General features: G+C 42.5%; 2 protein-coding genes across 2 annotated transcripts in view; both read right to left on the bottom strand.

The window, feature by feature from the left end:
* Positions 1-1643, bottom strand: part of LOC124020080 (UTP--glucose-1-phosphate uridylyltransferase-like) — a gene marked incomplete at its 5' end in the record, with an annotated part of 70307 nt that extends 68664 nt beyond the window's left edge. Inside the window, one exon of the mRNA XM_046335490.1 lies at positions 1569-1643. Coding sequence (XP_046191446.1) covers positions 1569-1643 — 75 coding nt within the window. The remainder of the gene's footprint in view (positions 1-1568) is intronic.
* An 896-nt stretch (positions 1644-2539) lies between these two features.
* Positions 2540-13417, bottom strand: LOC124020086 (malate dehydrogenase, cytoplasmic-like). Its single transcript, XM_046335495.1, has 10 exons — positions 13263-13417; positions 11954-12055; positions 11337-11433; positions 9470-9645; positions 5489-5611; positions 5190-5288; positions 4998-5075; positions 4646-4759; positions 3739-3828; positions 2540-3423 (listed from the first exon to the last, which is right to left on the bottom strand). Exons 1-10 carry the CDS (start codon positions 13263-13265, stop codon positions 3301-3303), a joined length of 1005 nt encoding a protein of 334 aa, XP_046191451.1. The 5' UTR covers positions 13266-13417; the 3' UTR covers positions 2540-3300.
* Positions 13418-20228: the final 6811 nt, after the last annotated feature.

The raw sequence follows: 20228 nt of genomic DNA on the forward strand, positions 1-20228 counted from the left end.
GTTGGTACTTTAGACCGTGTCTCCAGACAATGTACAAGTAGAAGCTGTTAAACTTATTTTCAATACATTCACTGTGGTATTCATTCTTCATCATTGTAGTTGGCTGCATCCACACAATCACTTACCTTCAAAATAACGTGCCATATTCCAAAATGTTATAAAGGCTCAATAATCAGAAATCACCTATTGAGGTCAAATGTTCTGTACAAATCCAAAATCGGTATTTCCACTAGGCAGCCTATCAAGTTATCAAGGATATTCAACTATAACTATATTGAAACGAAATTGGTCAAATAATCCAAGAAAATGTAAGACATATTCTAGAAGAAAAAAAAACGTTTTTTTTTGTTGTTTTTTTGTCAAACCCCAAATGGTCATTCAGTCATTCATCTATATGGCCACCCCAGTGCAGAATGGACTGCTGAAGCCATAACTTGCTAGAGCACTCCTCTCTCACAAATGAAATCCTTTTCGCAATTCCTCCACCGCCAGCACTTTCCAAAGCGAGACAACCCGACCTTTATTCCATCAATCGTTTATCTCACTTGACTTCAGCCTAATGAAACGCACCCCGCGGCCCGACTGCAGCCTACCTATTGGTATTTATGTAGACTATATTTCACAAATACAATTAGCCTATGCCTTGTACGGATTTCGGGTCTGCCCCTTTCCCAGGCAAATAAACCACGTCACATTTCCTCCCGGACTGGCTATGGACCTTTTGGTGCTTTCAAGACAACTTGGAACTATAAAATATGATTGAAAATATATATATAGAAAAAGGCCAAATAATGACGTTAGTGATCTGTAGGTCAAAAAGTCGCACCTCAACAAAGATGCCCTAGTTTCCCACTTGGAATTTCAAGTTGGATGACGATTCAAAACTATTTTTTTTCCAGTAGGAGCTAGTTTTCTCCCCCCGAGATCCCAGTTGTCATGAACGCACTGAAGGCGGAGATTTCACAAGTTCCCAGTGGGTTTGAACGCGGCATTTGCTTCTACTAATATACTCCCTCTCTTGCTTTAGCCTCGCCCCCATGATATCTTATATATATATATATATATATTAAGATAGCCTAGCGTAGACAATCAGATAGATACAGTAAATCAGTAACATGTTAAAGCCAGCATAGACCCGGCCCACACGTATAACCGATCTATAGGTCTAGCCTAACCTTAAAATAAATGTTGCCTAGTGGCATATCGAATGTTAGTTGCATTCCCGAATGCAGAACGATGGATGCGGAAATAATGGGGACAGGTTATTACGTTTTTTCCACTGTATAGCATAGCCTACACATCAAACACGAATTATACATGATTTAAAAAATAACATTGCAACATTATTACCAGATCAACTCGCTATTGTTTCTATTCGTTTTCCAATACATTCAGAATATGCTATGACAATGTAGATAGCCTACCCAATAATAGGCCTACAAAGATCAAACCACTCGTAGTGCTATTGGGCTACTCTTGTAACTTCTCTTCTACGACGACTGTTATGATTATTGGCACACAGCAAGGTATTGGACAATTTAATTGAGCTAATACATGCATTTCCTTACTGTTTGGCTTGTAGGATGTTGGCGACAGGAAAATCGTGCGATAGGCTTGTCCAAGTATGGACACAACCGCGAAGACCGGTGAAATTAGCGCAACTAATGTCCCTTTGGGAGTTGATTTATATTACAATGACATGCAACACATTGTATTGAATATTGGGCAGGTATTTTAGTAATTAGTTCACACAAAATACTATAATAGATGAATTTGATCAAAATTATATACAAATGCCATTCCAAAACAAGGACCAATTAAAAGCTTGTATCCGAATGCTGTGGCCAATGAAAATGCAGTTTTTCACGACGTTCCTGAACCCAAAATACCAGAACCACGACATTGATGCCACGTCAATGAACACATTCATACTAATGGGTTCATAGCTAGGAGGCCTGGGCAACTCGAGGCCTGATTAGTGTCATACTTTTCCCCCCAGCTAAAACACAGGACTCCAATGAACATCTTTAGTTTAAAACGCAAATAAAGTTATCCGTTGTGTTTGCTAGGGACTGGGGGGACACACACACACACACACACCACACCCCATCCCAGAATTAGGCCTACGGGTTAGAAACCGGACTATTAACATGGAACGCAAGTAAAAATTTCAGGTACAGAAAGTTTACGAACATGGTCCCTCAGTGATTTTAAATAATGTTCCGATTGAATTGAAGTACATAAGTCCTTACGACTCAAATGGAGGGACCACATTTTATTTTAAACTACAGGTGACAAAGCAATGCAAGTTAAGGAAAATCTGATAGGACATTCTAGTGTAAACTATATATAATTTAACATTTATGGATCACACTCCCTCCGGCTAATCTTAGCATTTGTTTTACTAAATACTTTATAATAGATGCTGCACTGTTGAAAGGAGAATGGCAAGCTAGCACGTCATTATACTGTGGCTAGCTACACTATTCATAGGACTAATAAATTGTTTATTTGTGCAGAAATTGTGAAATTTACTGAATCAGTTGATAAATGTTTTATTGTTTCATCAGGAGTGAGTCCAGGGAGATAATATCCAGAGGTTTGAAACATAATTAACCATAGATACACTTTACTGTCCTGGGTTTTACAGATTAGAATGTGCTACCCCCTAGTGGCAGGACTATGCCATAACCACCTGCTACAATTATAGATAGGATTACAGGTGGTGATCACATTCAGATTGTCAAATATCATAATGGGAAAATGCCAAATAGTAAACAAAACAAAAAAATGAGGGTAAATATTAATTCAACCAAGAGTTGTTTCACAAAAATATTAAGTTAAATCTAGAAACACTATAAAGGACTATACATTGTTTGCTGATTTTATTGTTCTGACTGAACAACAATTTAACAGTAGAACAATGATCGTCATAGTAACTACTGGTGCATCAACTACCCATAACAATTCTCCATTCCATGGTAAGCATGGTAACCATCCAAACAGGGATAACCTGTTCAGAAGTGTGTAACATTAATGTTTAGGACACAGAGCTGCAGCAGTGAGTGTATCATGCCATGTTCATGTGCTATCAGAATGACCAGAAACTCAGGTCTAAAAAAATTATTTTGCTGTAAAACATGAAGTTAAACCGTTCATATGGAACTTCCAAGTTGGATATTCGAGAGTTTCCTAAGTTCTGAGTAGCACGTGAATGCAGCATCACAGACGCGAGTCTGGAGGTGTGGGTTCTGCGTCCAAGTGCTGTTGCCGGGTTGGTTGCCGTGGCTGGGAGCGTAGTCAAGCGCTGAGGAAGGAGACTGCGGTGTCCCTCTCCTCCACCAGCTCGGCTGCCGTGGCGTCCATCTTGCCTCGGGAGAAGTCGTTGATGACCAACCCGTCCACAATCTTCCACTGCTTGTCCTGAGGATAACAAAGACAGGAGAATAATGTATATTGAATAATAGGCCAAAGTGATCAACTTCCCACTGCAATAGGTAGTTGGTCGCAGACTAAAGCACCTGTTTATAGTCACTAGAAGCAGAGCTCTCTGGTTAAGTGGTGATGACAGCGGATCATGAAGCACAATTATGATCTTTGTCCCAATTATTGGTTTTTGACCAATCAGACGAGATCTTTCACCAATAATTGGGCAAAAGATCAGAATTGTGCTGCCAATGTAAACGCAGCCTTCGTATGGAGGAGTGTAGAGAGCAGAGTGTCAGGGATCTGTCTCACCTTGATGTGAACAGGGAATGAGTAGATGAGGTCTTCAGCGACACCATAGGAGTTACTGCTGGAGTAGACACCCATGGAGACAAACTCTCCCTGCAAACACAAGAGGTCAGAGGTTAGGGCTGTCTTCAGGAGCCATTAACCTAAAGACAAGCTGCTCCACGCTGAGTTCAGGAACCATTAACCTAAAGACAAGCTGCTCCACGCTGAGTTCAGGAACCATTAACCTAAAGACAGGCTGCTCCACGCTGAGTTCAGAAGGCATTAACCTAAAGACAAGCTGCTCCACGCTGAGTTCAGGAACCATTAACCTAAAGACAAGCTGCTCCACGCTGAGTTCAGGAACCATTAACCTAAAGACAAGCTGCTCCAAAGACAAGCTGCTCCACAGTTCAGGAACCATTAACCTAAAGAGTTCAGGAGTTCAGGAACCATTAACCTAAAGACAAGCTGCTCCACGCTGAGTTCAGGAACCATTAACCTAAAGACAAGCTGCTCCACGCTGAGTTCAGGAACCATTAACCTAAAGACAAGCTGCTCCACGCTGAGTTCAGGAACCATTAACCTAAAGACAAGCTGCTCCACGCTGAGTTCAGAAGGCATTAACCTAAAGACAGGCTGCACCACGATTCTACACCCTCTTCCCAAAGTGTGCAACTGCACACATCTCATAAATGTAACAATGGCCTCCAGCCAAATATTACACCATCCATGACTGTGAAATTGTAGGAGTTCACATTCTGGGAGAAGGGTGAAGAATTGAGATTCATCCATACTTTAAATAGTAGAGTGCCCTATAGATTAGGAGATATTAAATATAGCCTTAAAATGGTTACAATGAAGATTTGGTTAGGGTAAACTAATCCTAAATCTGTATCTTAAAGCAACAGAATTGTCCCACTTAGCTGACCTCAGGAGTGCCTGACCAGATGTCCCTCATGTGATCACAGATCGCCTTGGCTGCAGACATGGCACTGGACAGCTTCCTGGCCGCGATAACCGCAGCACCCCTCTGCTGCACTGTCTGAGAGGGGGAAGAGGAGAGAGAGGAAGAGCGATGCCTTACAAAAATGTCTCATCCCTACTCCAATAGTCTTATTCAGCAGTCTCAATTCATCTTTCCAGGATTCCTCTCCCCTTATCAAAACACATGGAGAAGGTCAGAGGTCACTTTCCCTTGGACCATCTCCAATGAGAAAGGGGGGGGGGGTTAAAGTTCACACAGCCAGATGAACATGTGTTTTACAGTAGAGTAAACTCACAGAAATGAAGGCCCCTTTGAGCCAGTCATCGTCCTTAACAGCGGCGAAGCAGGCCAGGTCGCTGCCCGCCATGTTGACCTTGGTGTAGTAAAATAATGATGACATATTGTTAAATAATATTACAGTATTCACTACTGCCTTGCAGTGGTATAATAATACTTCATTATTACATTGTGATAAATGATAGATTACCTTGCAGTGGTGGACGTCTGGGTACTGGGTGGACGAATGGTTGCCCCAGATGATTACGTTCTTTACCTGGGTGGCTGGCACGCCGCAGCGCATCGCAACCTGGAGGGAGGGAGGCAAGAGAGCTGTGTAAGGATGATATTACCATCTATTAAGATAATCCACACACACTATTTGTCCCCCCAATGAAACTTAAAAACACCCACTACAGTTAAAGTACAGACAGACTCAGTCATCAGGGATTGGAGTAGCTATTCATTCAGGGGGTTCAAGGGAACAAACCCACTTCTCCACACAGGTACCTGAGAACGGGCGCGGTTGTGGTCCAGACGGGTGAGGCAGGAGAAGTTCTCTTTGGGGATGGACGGGGCAGACTTGGCTGCGATCAGACAGTTGGTGTTGGCTGGGTTACCTACCACCAGGACCTGACGGAGACAAGGAGAGGCCATGTTATAAAACAGTCACACACAAAACACCATGGTGATGGGGAGAATAACCTCTTTCCACTGGGGTCAGTTTGTAGCCCAAACGGTTCAGACACTACAAACAGAAGGTACAGACGAGTCCCATCAGGCTTGCAGAACAAAACTGAGACCCATCATGTTCCTGCGAGTCGCATCGGAGAGTTTCCAAACAGTTTGGATGCTACAGCAGTTTGTGATAAGACTTATTTTCAGAGTGTCTCATGGTCTGAAACATGACTGCAGATGTGGAAGACTGCCATAGGCGGATTGAGATGCACCACACATTTTAACTTACCCTTCCTGGGAACGGGGTTAGTATTGAGTAGTTACAATGAACAAGGTGCCCTATGTAAACTGCCTGTTACTCAGGCCCAGAAGGTAGGATATGCATGGTAGTATTGGATAGAAAACGTTAAGGTTTCCAAAACTGTTCAAATAAATGTCTGTGAGTATAACAGAAGTGATATGGCAGGCAAAAAGCTGAGGAAAATCCATCCAGGAAATGCTATTATATTGAAATGGCTGTTTTCCCATTGAAATCCTATCCACCATATAAAAGACTTAGGACCCAGTTCACAGTCTCCATGGCTTCCTCAACATGTGGCCAGTCTTTAGGCATCGTTTCAGACTTTTACTTTGAAAAATAAGGGAGAAACACCACTTTCAATGAGGACAGTGGACATTTCCAGAGATGTGTCCTGCGCGTGACCGGGAGTGCCCCTTTCTTGTTTTTCCTTTTCTATTGAAGAAGCTGTTGTCCGGTTGAAATATGGATTATTCATGACAAAAACAACCCGAGGATTGATTATAAACATAGTTTGACATTTAAGCTTTTACGGTACTTTCGATTTTGTCTGCCTGCTGTGACAAGCGCTTTGTACCAATGGATTACTGAACAAAACAGAGGTTTTTGGACATAGAGGGACTTGTGAGTGCAACCATGTGAAGATCAAAGGTAAGGGATTCATTTTACCCCCATTTCTGAATTTTGTTCCTCCTCTACTTGGCTGGGTACGGTTTGTAATGTTGTGTGCTGGGCGCGGTCCTCAGATAATCACATGGTTTGCTTTCGCCGTAAAGTCATTTTGAAATCTGACACGGTTGTTGCATTAACAACAAATTTGTCTTTAAACCGATGTATAACACTGGTATGTTTTAGGAAGTTTTTATTACGAGTATTTCTGGTTTTGAATTTGGCGTTCTGCAATTTCACTGGCTGTTGGCCAGGTTATCCCTAATAGTTAACAGCAGAGTGATGAGACACTGAAGGCAACGTGAGACTAAGAGGTCATACCATGAGATTAGTCCATCGGTGTATAAAGCCCACCCAATTTACCTACCTCAAACCCATACTGTTTTTATTTTATTTACTTTTCTGCACACCAGTATCTCTACCTGCACATGATCATGTATCACTCGTGTTAATCTGCTAAATTGTAATTATTCGCTCCTATGGCCTATTTATTGCCTTACATCCGCATGCCTTTTGAACACACTGTATATAGACTTTTCTACTGTGTCATTGACTTGTTTATAGTGTTATTGGCTTGTTTATTGTTTACTCCATGTGTTGTTGTCTGTTAACACTGCTATGCTTTATCTTGGCCAGGTCGCAGTTGCAAATGAGAACTTGTTCTCAACTAGCCTACCTGGTTAAATAAAGGCTTTCTCAACTAGCCTACCTGGTTAAATAAAGGCGTTCTCAACTAGCCTACCTGGTTAAATAAAGGCTTTCTCAACTAGCCTACCTGGTGAAATAAAGGCGTTCTCAACTAGCCTACCTGGTGAAATAAAGGCTTTCTCAACTAGCCTACCTGGTGAAATAAAGGCTTTCTCAACTAGCCTACCTGGTGAAATAAAGGTGTTCTCAACTAGCCTACCTGGTGAAATAAAGGTGTTCTCAACTAGCCTACCTGGTGAAATAAAGGTGTTCTCAACTAGCCTACCTGGTGAAATAAAGGTGTTCTCAACTAGCCTACCTGGTGAAATAAAGGTGTTCTCAACTAGCCTACCTGGTGAAATAAAGGTGTTCTCAACTAGCCTACCTGGTTAAATAAAGGTGTTCTCAACTAGCCTACCTGGTTAAATAAAGGTGAAAAATAAATATATATATGAAAGTTATAAAATGTACGTAGTCATAGTTCGCACTTAGTCCAACTTAAATGTTTTGTCCATTATCAATGCAATATAGCCATGTATTGCATTGTCTGATTACCATGTAGTAAAAAAAATATTTTAAAGTTACTTGAAACTGGAGCAACCTGTGAGTAGAGGGAAAATTCCAAAGCCTCGCTGCCTGACGGGCAAGGTTGAAGACTCCATGCTAGACAGTCAGGCAGGCAGAGTGTAAGGTTGAAGACTCCATGCTAGACAGTCAGGCAGGCAGCGTGTAAGGTTGAAGACGCCATGCTAAGTCAGGCAGGCAGAGTGTAAGGTTGAAGACGCCACGCTAGACAGTCAGGTAGGCAGAGTGTAAGGTTGAAGACGCCATGCTAGACAGTCAGGCAGGCAGAGTGTAAGGTTGAAGACTCCATGCTAGACAGTCAGGCAGGCAGCGTGTAAGGTTGAAGACGCCATGCTAAGTCAGGCAGGCAGAGTGTAAGGTTGAAGACGCCACGCTAAGTCAGGCAGGCAGAGTGTAAGGTTGAAGACGCCATGCTAGACAGTCAGGCAGGCAGAGTGTAAGGTTGAAGACGCCATGCTAGACAGGCAGGCAGGCAGAGTGTAAGGTTGAAGACGCCATGCTAGACAGTCAGGCAGGCAGAGTGTAAGGTTGAATACGCCATGCTAGACAGGCAGGCAGAGTGTAAGGTTGAAGATGTTCTATCATGGCAGCTTCAGCCTTGCGCGCTGCTTGAAGACAAGTTAAGTTTTTGCAACAAGGTCACTTGGAGAAGAAATGACAAGGGTGCAGGACAAGTGCCAGCACACACACAAGCAGTCACACTCGTCAGTCTGACAGCCCAACACCTGTTGCTAGATCAGTGTCCGAGGCCAAAAGGCCTCCTCACAACACACCCACAGTTCCACTGGCACTAGTCAGGACATTCCAGTCCTTGGCGGAGTTCCTATTCTCTACTACTAAAATGACTCATTATAATTCTCTAGTTTCCACCATATTCCTCACACCAGTCCATTTATTTTGTAAATCCATTTAGGTGAGTGTCTAAGTGCACACTTGGGGAGCAGGAGAGAATCAGAATGTCTCCTTGACTCCTGGGATGGAACCCAGCCAGACTGGATACTATGTGAGGCTTCTAGACAGAAGTGGACCAACTACTGGGATGGAACCCAGCCAGACTGGATACAACGTGAGGCTTCTAGACAGAAGTGGACCAACTACTGGGATGGAACCCAGCCAGACTGGATACAACGTGAGGCTTCTAGACAGAAGTGGACCAACTACTGGGATGGAACCCAGCCAGGGTGGATACAACATTAAGCTTACAGACCAAAGCAGACCAGATAGGTGAGGTAGTGTTAAGGCAGGCAGGCAGATTTAAAAAAAATCAAAACACACGCTCACAAAACAAACCCACAAACAATGCACACACCAATGGCATTCCAGGCCAGTCTTTCCATATGAATTAAGAGCCCAACACATGGTGAACTGAATTTCAACAGCTCTGAGGTGCAGCATCACGAGTCCTCTCTATGTCTAAGGACACATGGCTTACACTACACCACAAACACAGGGTACCTGCTAGTGTTGACAGACAGCTAAGTCTGCATTGACATTTAGGGACACATTGACAGTCACCAGACACCCCACACAGACAACAAACCCTGTCTGTTGGGATCTGGCTATTATCTCCTCACCTTGACAGTTTTCTTGGCATACTTCTCCAGCGCGGCCCCCTGGCTCTTGAAGATGGCCACGTTAGCCTTGAGCAGATCCTTCCTCTCCATACCCTCTCTCCTGGGCATGGAGCCCACCAGGATAGCAGCATCCAGGTCCTTAAAGGCAACCTCCTCCTTGTCCGTGGGGATGACCTCTGAAAACAGATGGAATAAACAGGCGCTTGTTCAGTCGGTATCAAGTCGTCAGAAAAAAGAAGCATGAAAAGGGAGGGACTATCTGAACGTGTCCTATAAGACACGTGTAGGTTTCTTTCCTTGTTTGTGGGAATGACCTCTAGACGAATCAAAAATACAACAGACCAGGGTTCGCTGCCCTGGCCCCCCAATGGTGGAACAAACTCCCTCATGACGCCAGGAAAGCGGAGTCAATCACCACCTTCCGGAGACACCTGAAACCCCACCTCTTTAAGGAATACCTAGGATAGGATAAGTAATCCCTCTCACCCCCCTTAAGTTTTAGATGCAGTATTGTAAAGTGACTGTTCCACTGGATGTCATAAGGTGAATGCACCAATTTGTAAGTCGCTCTGGATAAGAGCGTCTGCTAAATGACTTAAATGTAAATGTAATGTTAAATGGTTGGTTCAATGGGCAACACATGGACGACCAACAGAAGGAAAAACAGGATAATAAAGACCACTAAATCGTTTAAGGTTTTACTACAGTGCTGTCTAATTAATCTCTACAGTAGCTATTACTGAAATAATACCATGCTATTGTAGGAGAGCACACAGTTATGAACTTAAATGCATTAATAAACCAATCAGGCACATTTGGGCAGTCTTGATACAACATTTTGACCAGCAATGCAATGTTCATTGGATCAGTCAAAAAACTTCACACACTGCTAAATCTAAATTGCACCTGGGCTGGAATAAAACATGGGCTTTGTCTTGCATTTCAAAGATGGTACAAAAACAGCATGTTTTTTTCTTTGTATTGTCTTTAACCAAATCTAATGTGTTATATTCTCCTACATTAATTTCACATTTACACAAACTTCAAAGTGTTTCCTTTGAAATGGTAGCAAGAATACGCATATCCTTGCTGCAGGTCCTGAGCTACATGCAGTTCCATTTGGGTATGTCATTTTAGGCAAAAATAGAAAAAATAAAGAAAAAAGGGAAGCTAACTATGATCGAGGACAGCAGGAAGTTGTTTTTAAGGAGTGCTTTATTAGGCTCAGTGCTTCAAGCACAATGTTTCAGACGTGATCTCTTGACAATGAAAGTGGCCTCTATGGAGAAACAAAGGCTTGGGTTTGTTTTACCCATCACATTGTCTAAGTGTGGTTTTCCCTGTTTCAAACCCCATTTTGTCACAACACCTTACATTCTCATCAGCTCAGTCACAGTTTTTGCTTTTACGGTTAGCTTCAGCAAACAGCAAACAGTATCGATCCCTTTGTTCTGCTACTGTTGTCTGTGCGACAGACTTGCCAGTTAACTGCTTTAAAGGGATACTGAGAGATTCTGGCAATTCTGAAAATTCCACCGATCTGGCAAACACCTTAAAAATATTTGAAAGAATTTAAATAGTGCTTGAAGCCAGATCTGGTTGGGACACAGAGTCACCACACTATAGACATCCCCCCACCCCACATTGAAAATTGTCTTTGCAACACACCATACACAGAGAGAACATTGTCTTTGCAGCCCTGAGCGTTAATACAGGGGCCTCACAGCCGAGGTGAGAACAAAGCAAGGACACCACCAATTGACAACAGAAAAAAACCAGTCACAATGGAGATGGAGATACTACTGGTGCCTCACAACTAAAGCAAAGCCGCGTCAATCCAGTGAGTGTCGTCTGCACCATGGTTTACCTCTGAGGAGTGGGAGGGCACAGTCCTGCAGCTCCATGACCACGCCATCCAGGACTGGCAACATGGGGGTGATGTCCAGCAAGATCAGGGTAATTGGCTGAGAGGAGAGACCATGAAATGACAGGACTAGATAAATGAATAGGATCTATTGATCTTTCCGCTGACTTACAGGCTGGTAGATTGCTACCTGAACAGATGTGTATGGTTCATATGATTACTACATTGACAACACTGCTTGTTATGACTATTTGAAGGGACAGTGTTAGGCCCATGTTAGGCCTATGAACCTGCCAGTAGGCTGTATGCTAGTGGTTCTATTTCAGGCAATTCAAGGACACTAAAGCCTTGAGTGAAGCTCTGCAGGTTGTGTGACTGAAGGGGTAGTGTGTGATGCTGCATGTTGCCCATCAGTCATGATTTTTAATTGTATTTAACTGACAGGAGGTATCTGACATGGCACCCTATTCCCTATATTGTGCACTCATTTTGACAAGAGCAAATATGGTAAGTAGTGGACTATATGGGGAATAGGGTGTAATTTCAGACAATAGACAACCCCTAACAGGATCAGCTGGGATATTACACAAGTCAAGCCAAAGCTTCTTCCTTCCCTCTACCTGATCTTTGCCAAACACATCTCCCTTGGCAATGCCAAACAACAAGGAGTAGGCAATCTGGCCAGCAGCGCCGGTCACCAGAACACGAACAGGTTCAGCAGACTGCAACACAAGACACAGAAACACAGATCTGGGTCCTATTCATTAGGGCACATTACACGTAGGTTATTTAGACACTTATCCAGAGTGAATTATCCTAAAAACCTGTAGTAAAATGTTTCACAATAGAATACAAATGTGTATTTAGTTTTGGACAAGTTCAGGTAGTAAGTCCCCGTTTCAGTTCATTTTCTTCCATTTGTTGACAAAAGAACAACCAAGCACTGACAAATGTTTGGTCGTCACTGAAATTTCAGGGGCACATTTTCAAATAATTGCAGGTGAACCAGGAATTATTTGAGAGTTTGAGGAAACTATCCAGCTAGGGAAAACATTTGGGAAGTTTTACAATAATATTAATGTTATGTAATATGCTTGTATAGGAAAAACAGTCAACAACAGTCAGGTAAAAATGAGGTGTACATGAAATGGGAATGAGGTGAGTGGGATACCTCTGAGGAATTGGCTAAGAGTTCACTCGTAAAGTGAGTCAGTGACAATACTAGAGAGAACTGTAGCTCTTCTCCAACAATAGTATTCCGTATGGGTTCCGTGACCGGACAATGTCGGAGTGGGGATTTATTAACTCACGAGGTAAGCCACGGTGAATTTAAAAATAGAACTCACTCCTCGAGCCATCTGAGACGAGATATTTATAGCTACTGTAGAAAACTGTCACCATTAATTCAACATTTTCCCTTTCACACAAATGTAGAGTCCAAAAACAAGCAATTGCATTTTGCTGGGGAGAAAGTCGCACGCCATAATTAGACAATTTATTTAGATAACGTTAGGCCACAATAACACATTCTGCCAATTTGACCTTGTCAAAGAAATGTAGACATGTGCATACTACACAGCTGTCAAAACGAGATTATACGAGAACCTGACAAATTGTCTGGCACATTGCCAACAAGGAATTAGAGATGGTACTCCTTCCAACTTGTCTTTAGACATCATATCACAAGCAAAAGTCGTTTTACAAACTTGTGTAAATTGATACAAAAGTTGGTTACCGGTAGCTAACTAGCTACTGTATAAATTAGGTTAGCTAAATTACTTGCAGAAGCAAGCGTTGGTTGCTGGCAACAAGCGAACGAAAAGCCACCTCGCTGTCAGCGTACTACTATAGCAGGTGTGAGCATTTATCATTTCAGTAAAGATAAAATTCCGTAAACAAAGTTAATACAACTTTTTGTTTGTTACTTACCATCTTTGTATGGTAACTTGGACTATTCTCCCACTGTTCTGGCAACAAGAGGTCACCCCTATTTCTTGAAATCAGAGTGGTCACGAGGTGGCCAGGACATCGTTTATAGGCATGCGCCGCAAAACTGGTGGCTCTCGGGAAATGTAGTCGGAAATCCTTCAGCCAAAGACAGTAGTACCAGATATTTGTATAACTTACTCTCATTGTTCTATCGGTGATAGTACCAAAGACAGTACAGTACGCTGGGTTAGTTTTACACATCTTTGACAGTACAGTATGCTTCAGTTGACCTTTTTAAAGTTAATGAGGTTGACAGGGGAATAAATAACTACTTTACCCATTATTCAGTCCTAACATTTAAAGTCCCCTTTTATTTACTAATTACAAAAAGTACCAAACTGTCTCTTGCATATTTGTATGTGATTGATTTATTCAGTTGAAATAAGGATACTTTAACTTCTGTTGTAAAGCTATCATTTTTATGTATATTTTTTTATAGAGCTCCGCTGCTAACCAAAGGTGTCGGAGCAAGTGATGCCAATTTAGCGACTTTGTTGTTAGATTTAGAGAGTTTGCATTCCCCTCTAGCGGCTTTTATTCGTAAAATTGTATAGCGACAAATGTAGCTACTTTTTAAGGCTGCCCCAGCGACTTTTTGACGATTTAGCTACTTCCCTGTTTGTGCGTGTGCCCTCTCGGCTGAGTTCCGCTATGCGCCTGCGCCGGCTGCTGCGTGTGTCACTTGCGCCCCTTCTTCCACCTCTATGTCCTCTTCAGCCTCTCGGTCCTCTCCCCTCTGCAGCAGCGAGTTAATTGATTAAATCGGTTCCTTTGTTGTTAAATGACACCACAGCTCTCAAAGGGATAAATAATAAAAGCAAAACTAAATATATATATTTTAAATTATATACTTTAATCTGTTTTTTTTTTCTGTGCTTTTAATTAGTTCAATTTTGTTCTCCTTCAAACATTCCATTTAGCAGTAGTGGTGAATGGATCAAATCACTGAGGAAGCCAAGCCAGGAGAAAAACCCATATTACATGTGTTGTTATAATTAAGATAATTGTGTTGTGATAATTAAGATAATTGTGTTGTCATAATTAAGATAATTGTGTTGTGATAATTAAGATAATTGTGTTGTCATAATTAAGATAATTGTGTTGTGATAATTAAGATAATTGTGTTGTCATAATTAAGATAATTGTGTTGTGATAATTAAGATAATTGTGTTGTCATAATTAAGATAATTGTGTTGTGATAATTGCGTTGTTTTGTCTATAACCTGTTAGTTGCCTTGCCACTCTGATATACAGGCCTGAAGGCCGAGACAATAAGAAGACACAGTGGCAGAATACATTCAACCACACCTTTGTTTCATCACAAAACCAGAGAGCGACATCTGTATGGTGAAGTACACAGGCAAACAGTTACGTGACCTACTACCGTATGGTAAAGCAAGTTCATGTTTACGAGCTTTTGGACGACTCAACAGCTATGGATTTACAACCACGGAGAGTTACTGCAACAGGAGCTGCCCGCCACTATTCCAGCACCATTTCAACTTCAATATTTCAACATCCTCCTCTCTTTCATGACTCTGTGATACAGTACATGCTTTTAGTTTGTGTTGTCTACCTGGCTCAAATGTTTGCACGCTAGCCTAACATCCTTTCATGGGAAATTATGTGCCAGGCCAGCTAGTTAACATTAGCCTACTCAGGGGCACAATGTCTGCATTTATGGTTAGATCAGAATCTCTGTTACAATCATTGGCCAGTACAGAGAGTAAAGCCACAACCAAATCCTCATCTCCATCCATGGCTAATTTAGGAAAGGGATGATTTTAGCGAGCTGGCAAGCCAACCGGAGGACAATGACACAATGAGATGCAACAATTCAAGTTTTTTTTAGTTTAGCTTGTGATTGGTGGGAAGCAAAATCTAAACTGACTTCCCTTGACACCAGGACCATTCAAGCTTACTCAGTTTACCTCAACGCTGATTGGCTTTATAAACATATATTTTAAGGGTACTCTTTTTGACGAGACAGATAGATGGCCTACACATACAGAGACAGAGGGGTACTGTTTCACTCGCTCGGATGCTTTTCCTGGAGGGATACATTCAGCGTCTAAGAAAATTGAAGGAAAATGATCAAGGTCAATTTCTTGGGGAAGCCTGACTTCCCTTGGCATCCATAAATACACACTACTGCTATTTAGTTTTACTTTTGAGAATGTATCATTGCGTGAGTAATTGTAATGTGGAATCGGTGAGGGTAACTAGAAGGGGTCTAGTGATAATTGTAATGTGGAATCAGTGAGGGTAACTAGAAGGGGTCTAGTGATAATTGTAATGTGGAATCGGAGGGGGTAACTAGAAGGGGTCTAGTGATAATTGAAATGTGGAATCGGAGGGGGTAACTAGAAGTGGTCTAGTGATAATTGTAATGTGGAATCAGTGAGGGTAACCAGAAGGGGTCTAGTGATAATTGTAATGTGGAATCGGAGGGAGTAACTAGAAGGGGTCTAGTGATAATTGAAATGTGGAATCGGAGGGGGTAGTAGAGATATACCAGTACAGAGGGAGGAGTGGGGAGAGTAGTAGAGATATACCACTACAGAGGGAGGAGTGGTGAGAGTAGTAGAGATATACCACTACAGAGGGAGGAGTGGTGAGAGTAGTAGAGATATACCAGTACAGAGGGAGGAGTGGGGAGAGTACTAGAGATATACCAGTACAGAGGGAGGAGTGGTGAGAGTAGTAGAGATATACCAGTACAGAGGGAGGAGTGGGGAGAGAGGGAGGAGTAGAGAGATATACCAGATATACCAGTACAGAGGGAGGAGTGGGAGAGTAGTAGAGATATACCAGTACAGAGGGAGGAGTGGGGAGAGTAGTAGAGATATACCAGTACAGAGGGAGGAGTGGTGAGAGTAGTAGAGATATACCAGTACAGAGGGAGGAGTGGGGAGAGTAGTAGAGATATACCAGTACAGAGGGAGGAGTGGTGAGAGTAGTAGAGATATACCAGTACAGAGGGAGGAGTGGGGAGAGTGAGAGTAGAGGGAGGAGTGGGGAGAGTAGTAGAGATATACCAGTACAGAGGGAGGAGTGGATATACCAGTACAGAGAGTAGAGTAGAGATATACCAGTACAGAGGGAGGAGTGGGGAGAGTAGTAGAGATATACCAGTACAGAGGGAGGAGTGGTGAGAGTAGTAGAGATATACCAGTACAGAGGGAGGAGTGGTGAGAGTAGTAGAGATATACCAGTACAGAGGGAGGAGTGGGAGAGTAGAGATAGTACAGAGGGAGGAGTATACCAGTACAGAGGGAGGAGTGGTGAGAGTAGAGATAGTAGAGATATACCAGTACAGAGGGAGGAGTGGTGAGAGTAGTAGAGATATACCAGTACAGAGGGAGGAGTGGTGAGAGTAGTAGAGATATACCAGTACAGAGGGAGGAGTGGGGAGAGTAGTAGAGATATACCAGTACAGAGGGAGGAGTGGGGAGAGTAGAGATATACCAGTACAGAGGGAGGATATACCAGTACAGAGGGAGGAGTGGGGAGAGTAGTAGAGATATACCAGTACAGAGGGAGGAGTGGGGAGAGTAGTAGAGATATACCAGTACAGAGGGAGGAGTGGGGAGAGTAGTAGAGATATACCAGTACAGAGGGAGGAGTGGGGAGAGTAGTAGAGATATACCAGTACAGAGGGAGGAGTGGGGAGAGTAGTAGAGATATACCAGTACAGAGGGAGGAGTGGGGAGAGTAGTAGAGATACCAGTACAGAGGGAGGAGTGGGGAGAGTAGTAGAGAGAGTAGTACAGAGAGGAGTGGGGAGAGTAGTAGAGATATACCAGTACAGAGGGAGGAGTGGGGAGAGTAGAGAGTAGTAGAGATATACCAGTACAGAGGGAGGAGTGGGGAGAGTAGTAGAGATATACCAGTACAGAGGGAGGAGTGGGGAGAGTAGTAGAGATATACCAGTACAGAGGGAGGAGTGGGGAGAGTAGTAGAGATATACCAGTACAGAGGGAGGAGTGGGGAGAGTAGTAGAGATATACCAGTACAGAGGGAGAGGACAAAACGTGATATACGTTTCAGTAAGATTGGATTTTTAGCATGTATAGCAATTGTTATCAACTGTACTGCAGGGATGGAACTGAAGTCACAGAAAATGGAGGTTGTGGTGGCAGCTGTAGAGAGTTATTTGGGTGTGCCAGACCGGAAGAGTTACAGGGTGTGCTAAGTGGTGTTGTCCCATTCTTTCAGGATGATGGTATAAGGTAGGAATAAATACATGAAATTAGTGGAGTAGGGTGGTGTTCATTTATTTTATATCATTTTAAAATTAGTGAGTGTAGTGTTAGATTATAGGGTATTTATTTAGTGCATTTTTATTTTTCAAGCAAAGTATAAGGGAGTACTCCGATCTAGTAGGTGGCGGTAATGCAACAAATTGGATGCCAACTGACGTTAAACTTCATAGAAGAAGAAGAATAAGGAAGAATAAGAAGAAGAAGAAGAAGAAGAAGAAGAAGAAGAAGAAGAAGAAGAAGAAGAAGAAGAAGAAGAAGAAGAAGACGAAGAAGACGAAGAAGACGAAGAAGAAGACGGCCAGTGTTGCTTCCCGAGTGTCGCGAGAACAAACATCTAGATTTCACGTGGCCAGTTTTGCTGAAAATAAATGCATTATTATAAAAAAATCCAAAATTGTTGTAACAAACAAGCCAAATTATGGGGAAAAGGCCAAAATACTAATGCGTAGATGACTTTCTCTTGGTACACGGAACCAGATTGCTAGCGTCGTTGCTTACAAGCTAAGCAGCTGTGCTCGGCTGAAAAGTTGAGGCTGAAGCTTGTGGTTGCCTAGAGACGCCACTGAAATCTCCTTTCCGCCCCAGAACACATACAGCGAGCGGTTTCTTTCTAGCCAGCTGGCTAAGCGCTCTTGGATTGTTCGTTTGTGAAGATTTATTTCATTTTTCTTTATATGAAACACGTCGGGAAAATCCTTACAGCCTGGAAATATGTCCGCTTCACACGCAGTCCATAGCTTTGCTGAATTTGTAGTTACAGATATCTAGGAAACAAGTTGCTGTTATTAGCTAAGTGTTAGCTGTCTAGCCAGAACTTCAGTCTTCATGTTGTGATTTCATATCAGGGGAACATCGACTCTTCAGCATCATCACAGTGTAAGTTGATGCATGCATATTTCAATAAACGTTTGAGACAACAGTGGCATTGTGTATATATATATAGCAGCATTTGCATATATAGTTTCCATGCAAGTTTTAGCATAATCCAAAGCAAATAGTTGGTTTGTTTTAGCCTCAAAACAGATTCAAGAGAGCTGATTGAGGTTAGTGAGTAGCCAAAACAACATGTTGCATTTTTTTGTGTTTTAAATTGAGTCGGCTTTTGACAGCTGAAAGTTGTGTGTGTGTGTGTGTGAGAGAGAGAGAGGATGTTGCCTATCCACCACACTCCACAAAGTCAATATTATGAAAGAGTGGATTAAACCAAACTAATGATGGAATTGAATTGGCCGGGAGTATTAGGATAAAGTCACCACAGATGAAAGGGGAAGTATCTTTGGTTTCACTATTCCTGCTCCTACAATTTAACGTTTTCACCAAAACGTATCATGGAGATTGTTTAATTCATTGGAATAGACTTTTATTGATAAGGTAGCAAATTTGGTGGGTAGCGCCGACCGGGACTCAAACCTGTGTCCAGTGACTGGCAAGCCAACACCTCAACCATTACTCAAAGAGGTGAACCTCTTGACTAGGTTAGTGTTGGGTTAAGGTCGCTACATTGTACATGACCCTCTTCCTTTGGGAAAGCGTGGTCCCACGCTTCTCTGTACCATGCCCCTCACATGTACATGCCTCTCCGATGGCCATCCCACTTCTGACACCAATGTAGGGAATTCTGGGGGTAATCCTGACCAGATCTCGAACACGGGTCCAGAGACTGTCAAGCCAACACCTTAACCGTTACGCGAAAGAGGTTCAAATGTCTTGACGAGGTCGCTAGGTGTTGGGTTAAGGACACAACAAGAATACATTCAAACATATTGATGTATGCCTTCACTTGGATCCTTCCTGTGTCTTTCCATTTCACCATTTTGTTTTGATTGTATGGAGACTGAGAGGACCCCCTGTATAGTACTGTGTGTGTGTGGTGCACACACAGATAGTATCTCAGTCTCTGTCAGCCGATCCTAGTGATGAATATTATAGTACCCTCATTACAGGGTCATTACATCAGTTGGACAAAGGGACCAGAGTTGTAGGTTACATCCTACATCAACCCTTAGTCTTCTGCGCCTCTACATTCAGAAGTGACTTTATACAGCAGGTTAGGAGAATTAACGTAGCAGGTTAGGATAATTAACGTAGCAGGTTAGGAGAATTAACGCAGAAGGTTAGGAGAATTAACGTAGCAGGTTAGGAGAATTAACGCAGCAGGTTAGGAGAATTAACGCAGCAGGTTAGGAGAATTAACGTAGCAGGTTAGGAGAATTATTGTAGCAGGTTAGGAGAATTAACGCAGCAGGTTAGGAGAATTAACGCAGCAGGTTAGGAGAATTAACGTAGCAGGTTAGGAGAATTAACGTACCAGGTTAGGAGAATTAACGCACCAGGTTAGGAGAATTAATGTAGCAGGTTAGGAGAATTAACGCACCAGGTTAGGAGAATTAGGTTAATAGGAAAAGGTTAGGGAATGCAAAAATTCTCCCCGACTTGGCCGGTGACACTTTGCTTCTTGAATGTCTAATATTTAGAAAACTTGACTGCTGACATGCAAAACATTTTGGGACTGTATCAACCGTGGATTAAGGGACAGATTGAAATGTACAGAATGGAGGGAAATGGGGAGGGTCATGTAATTAATGAAATGTCAATATTTCTCAGTGTTTTAGAATGAGTTGCTTATTAGGCTATATATGAA

Source organism: Oncorhynchus gorbuscha, unplaced genomic scaffold, assembly GCF_021184085.1.
Source record: "Oncorhynchus gorbuscha isolate QuinsamMale2020 ecotype Even-year unplaced genomic scaffold, OgorEven_v1.0 Un_scaffold_761, whole genome shotgun sequence".
Lineage (NCBI taxonomy): Eukaryota > Metazoa > Chordata > Actinopteri > Salmoniformes > Salmonidae > Oncorhynchus > Oncorhynchus gorbuscha.

Bases quoted from the DNA above. Each gene is read 5' to 3' on its own strand.
- LOC124020086 (XM_046335495.1), bottom strand. The intron at 5,289-5,488 runs GTACCTGTGTGG...CCCTCCCTCCAG, and splicing joins ACAACCGCGCCCGTTCTCAG to GTTGCGATGCGCTGCGGCGT. The intron at 3,829-4,645 runs GTCAGCTAAGTG...TTGTGTTTGCAG, and splicing joins TCTGGTCAGGCACTCCTGAG to GGAGAGTTTGTCTCCATGGG.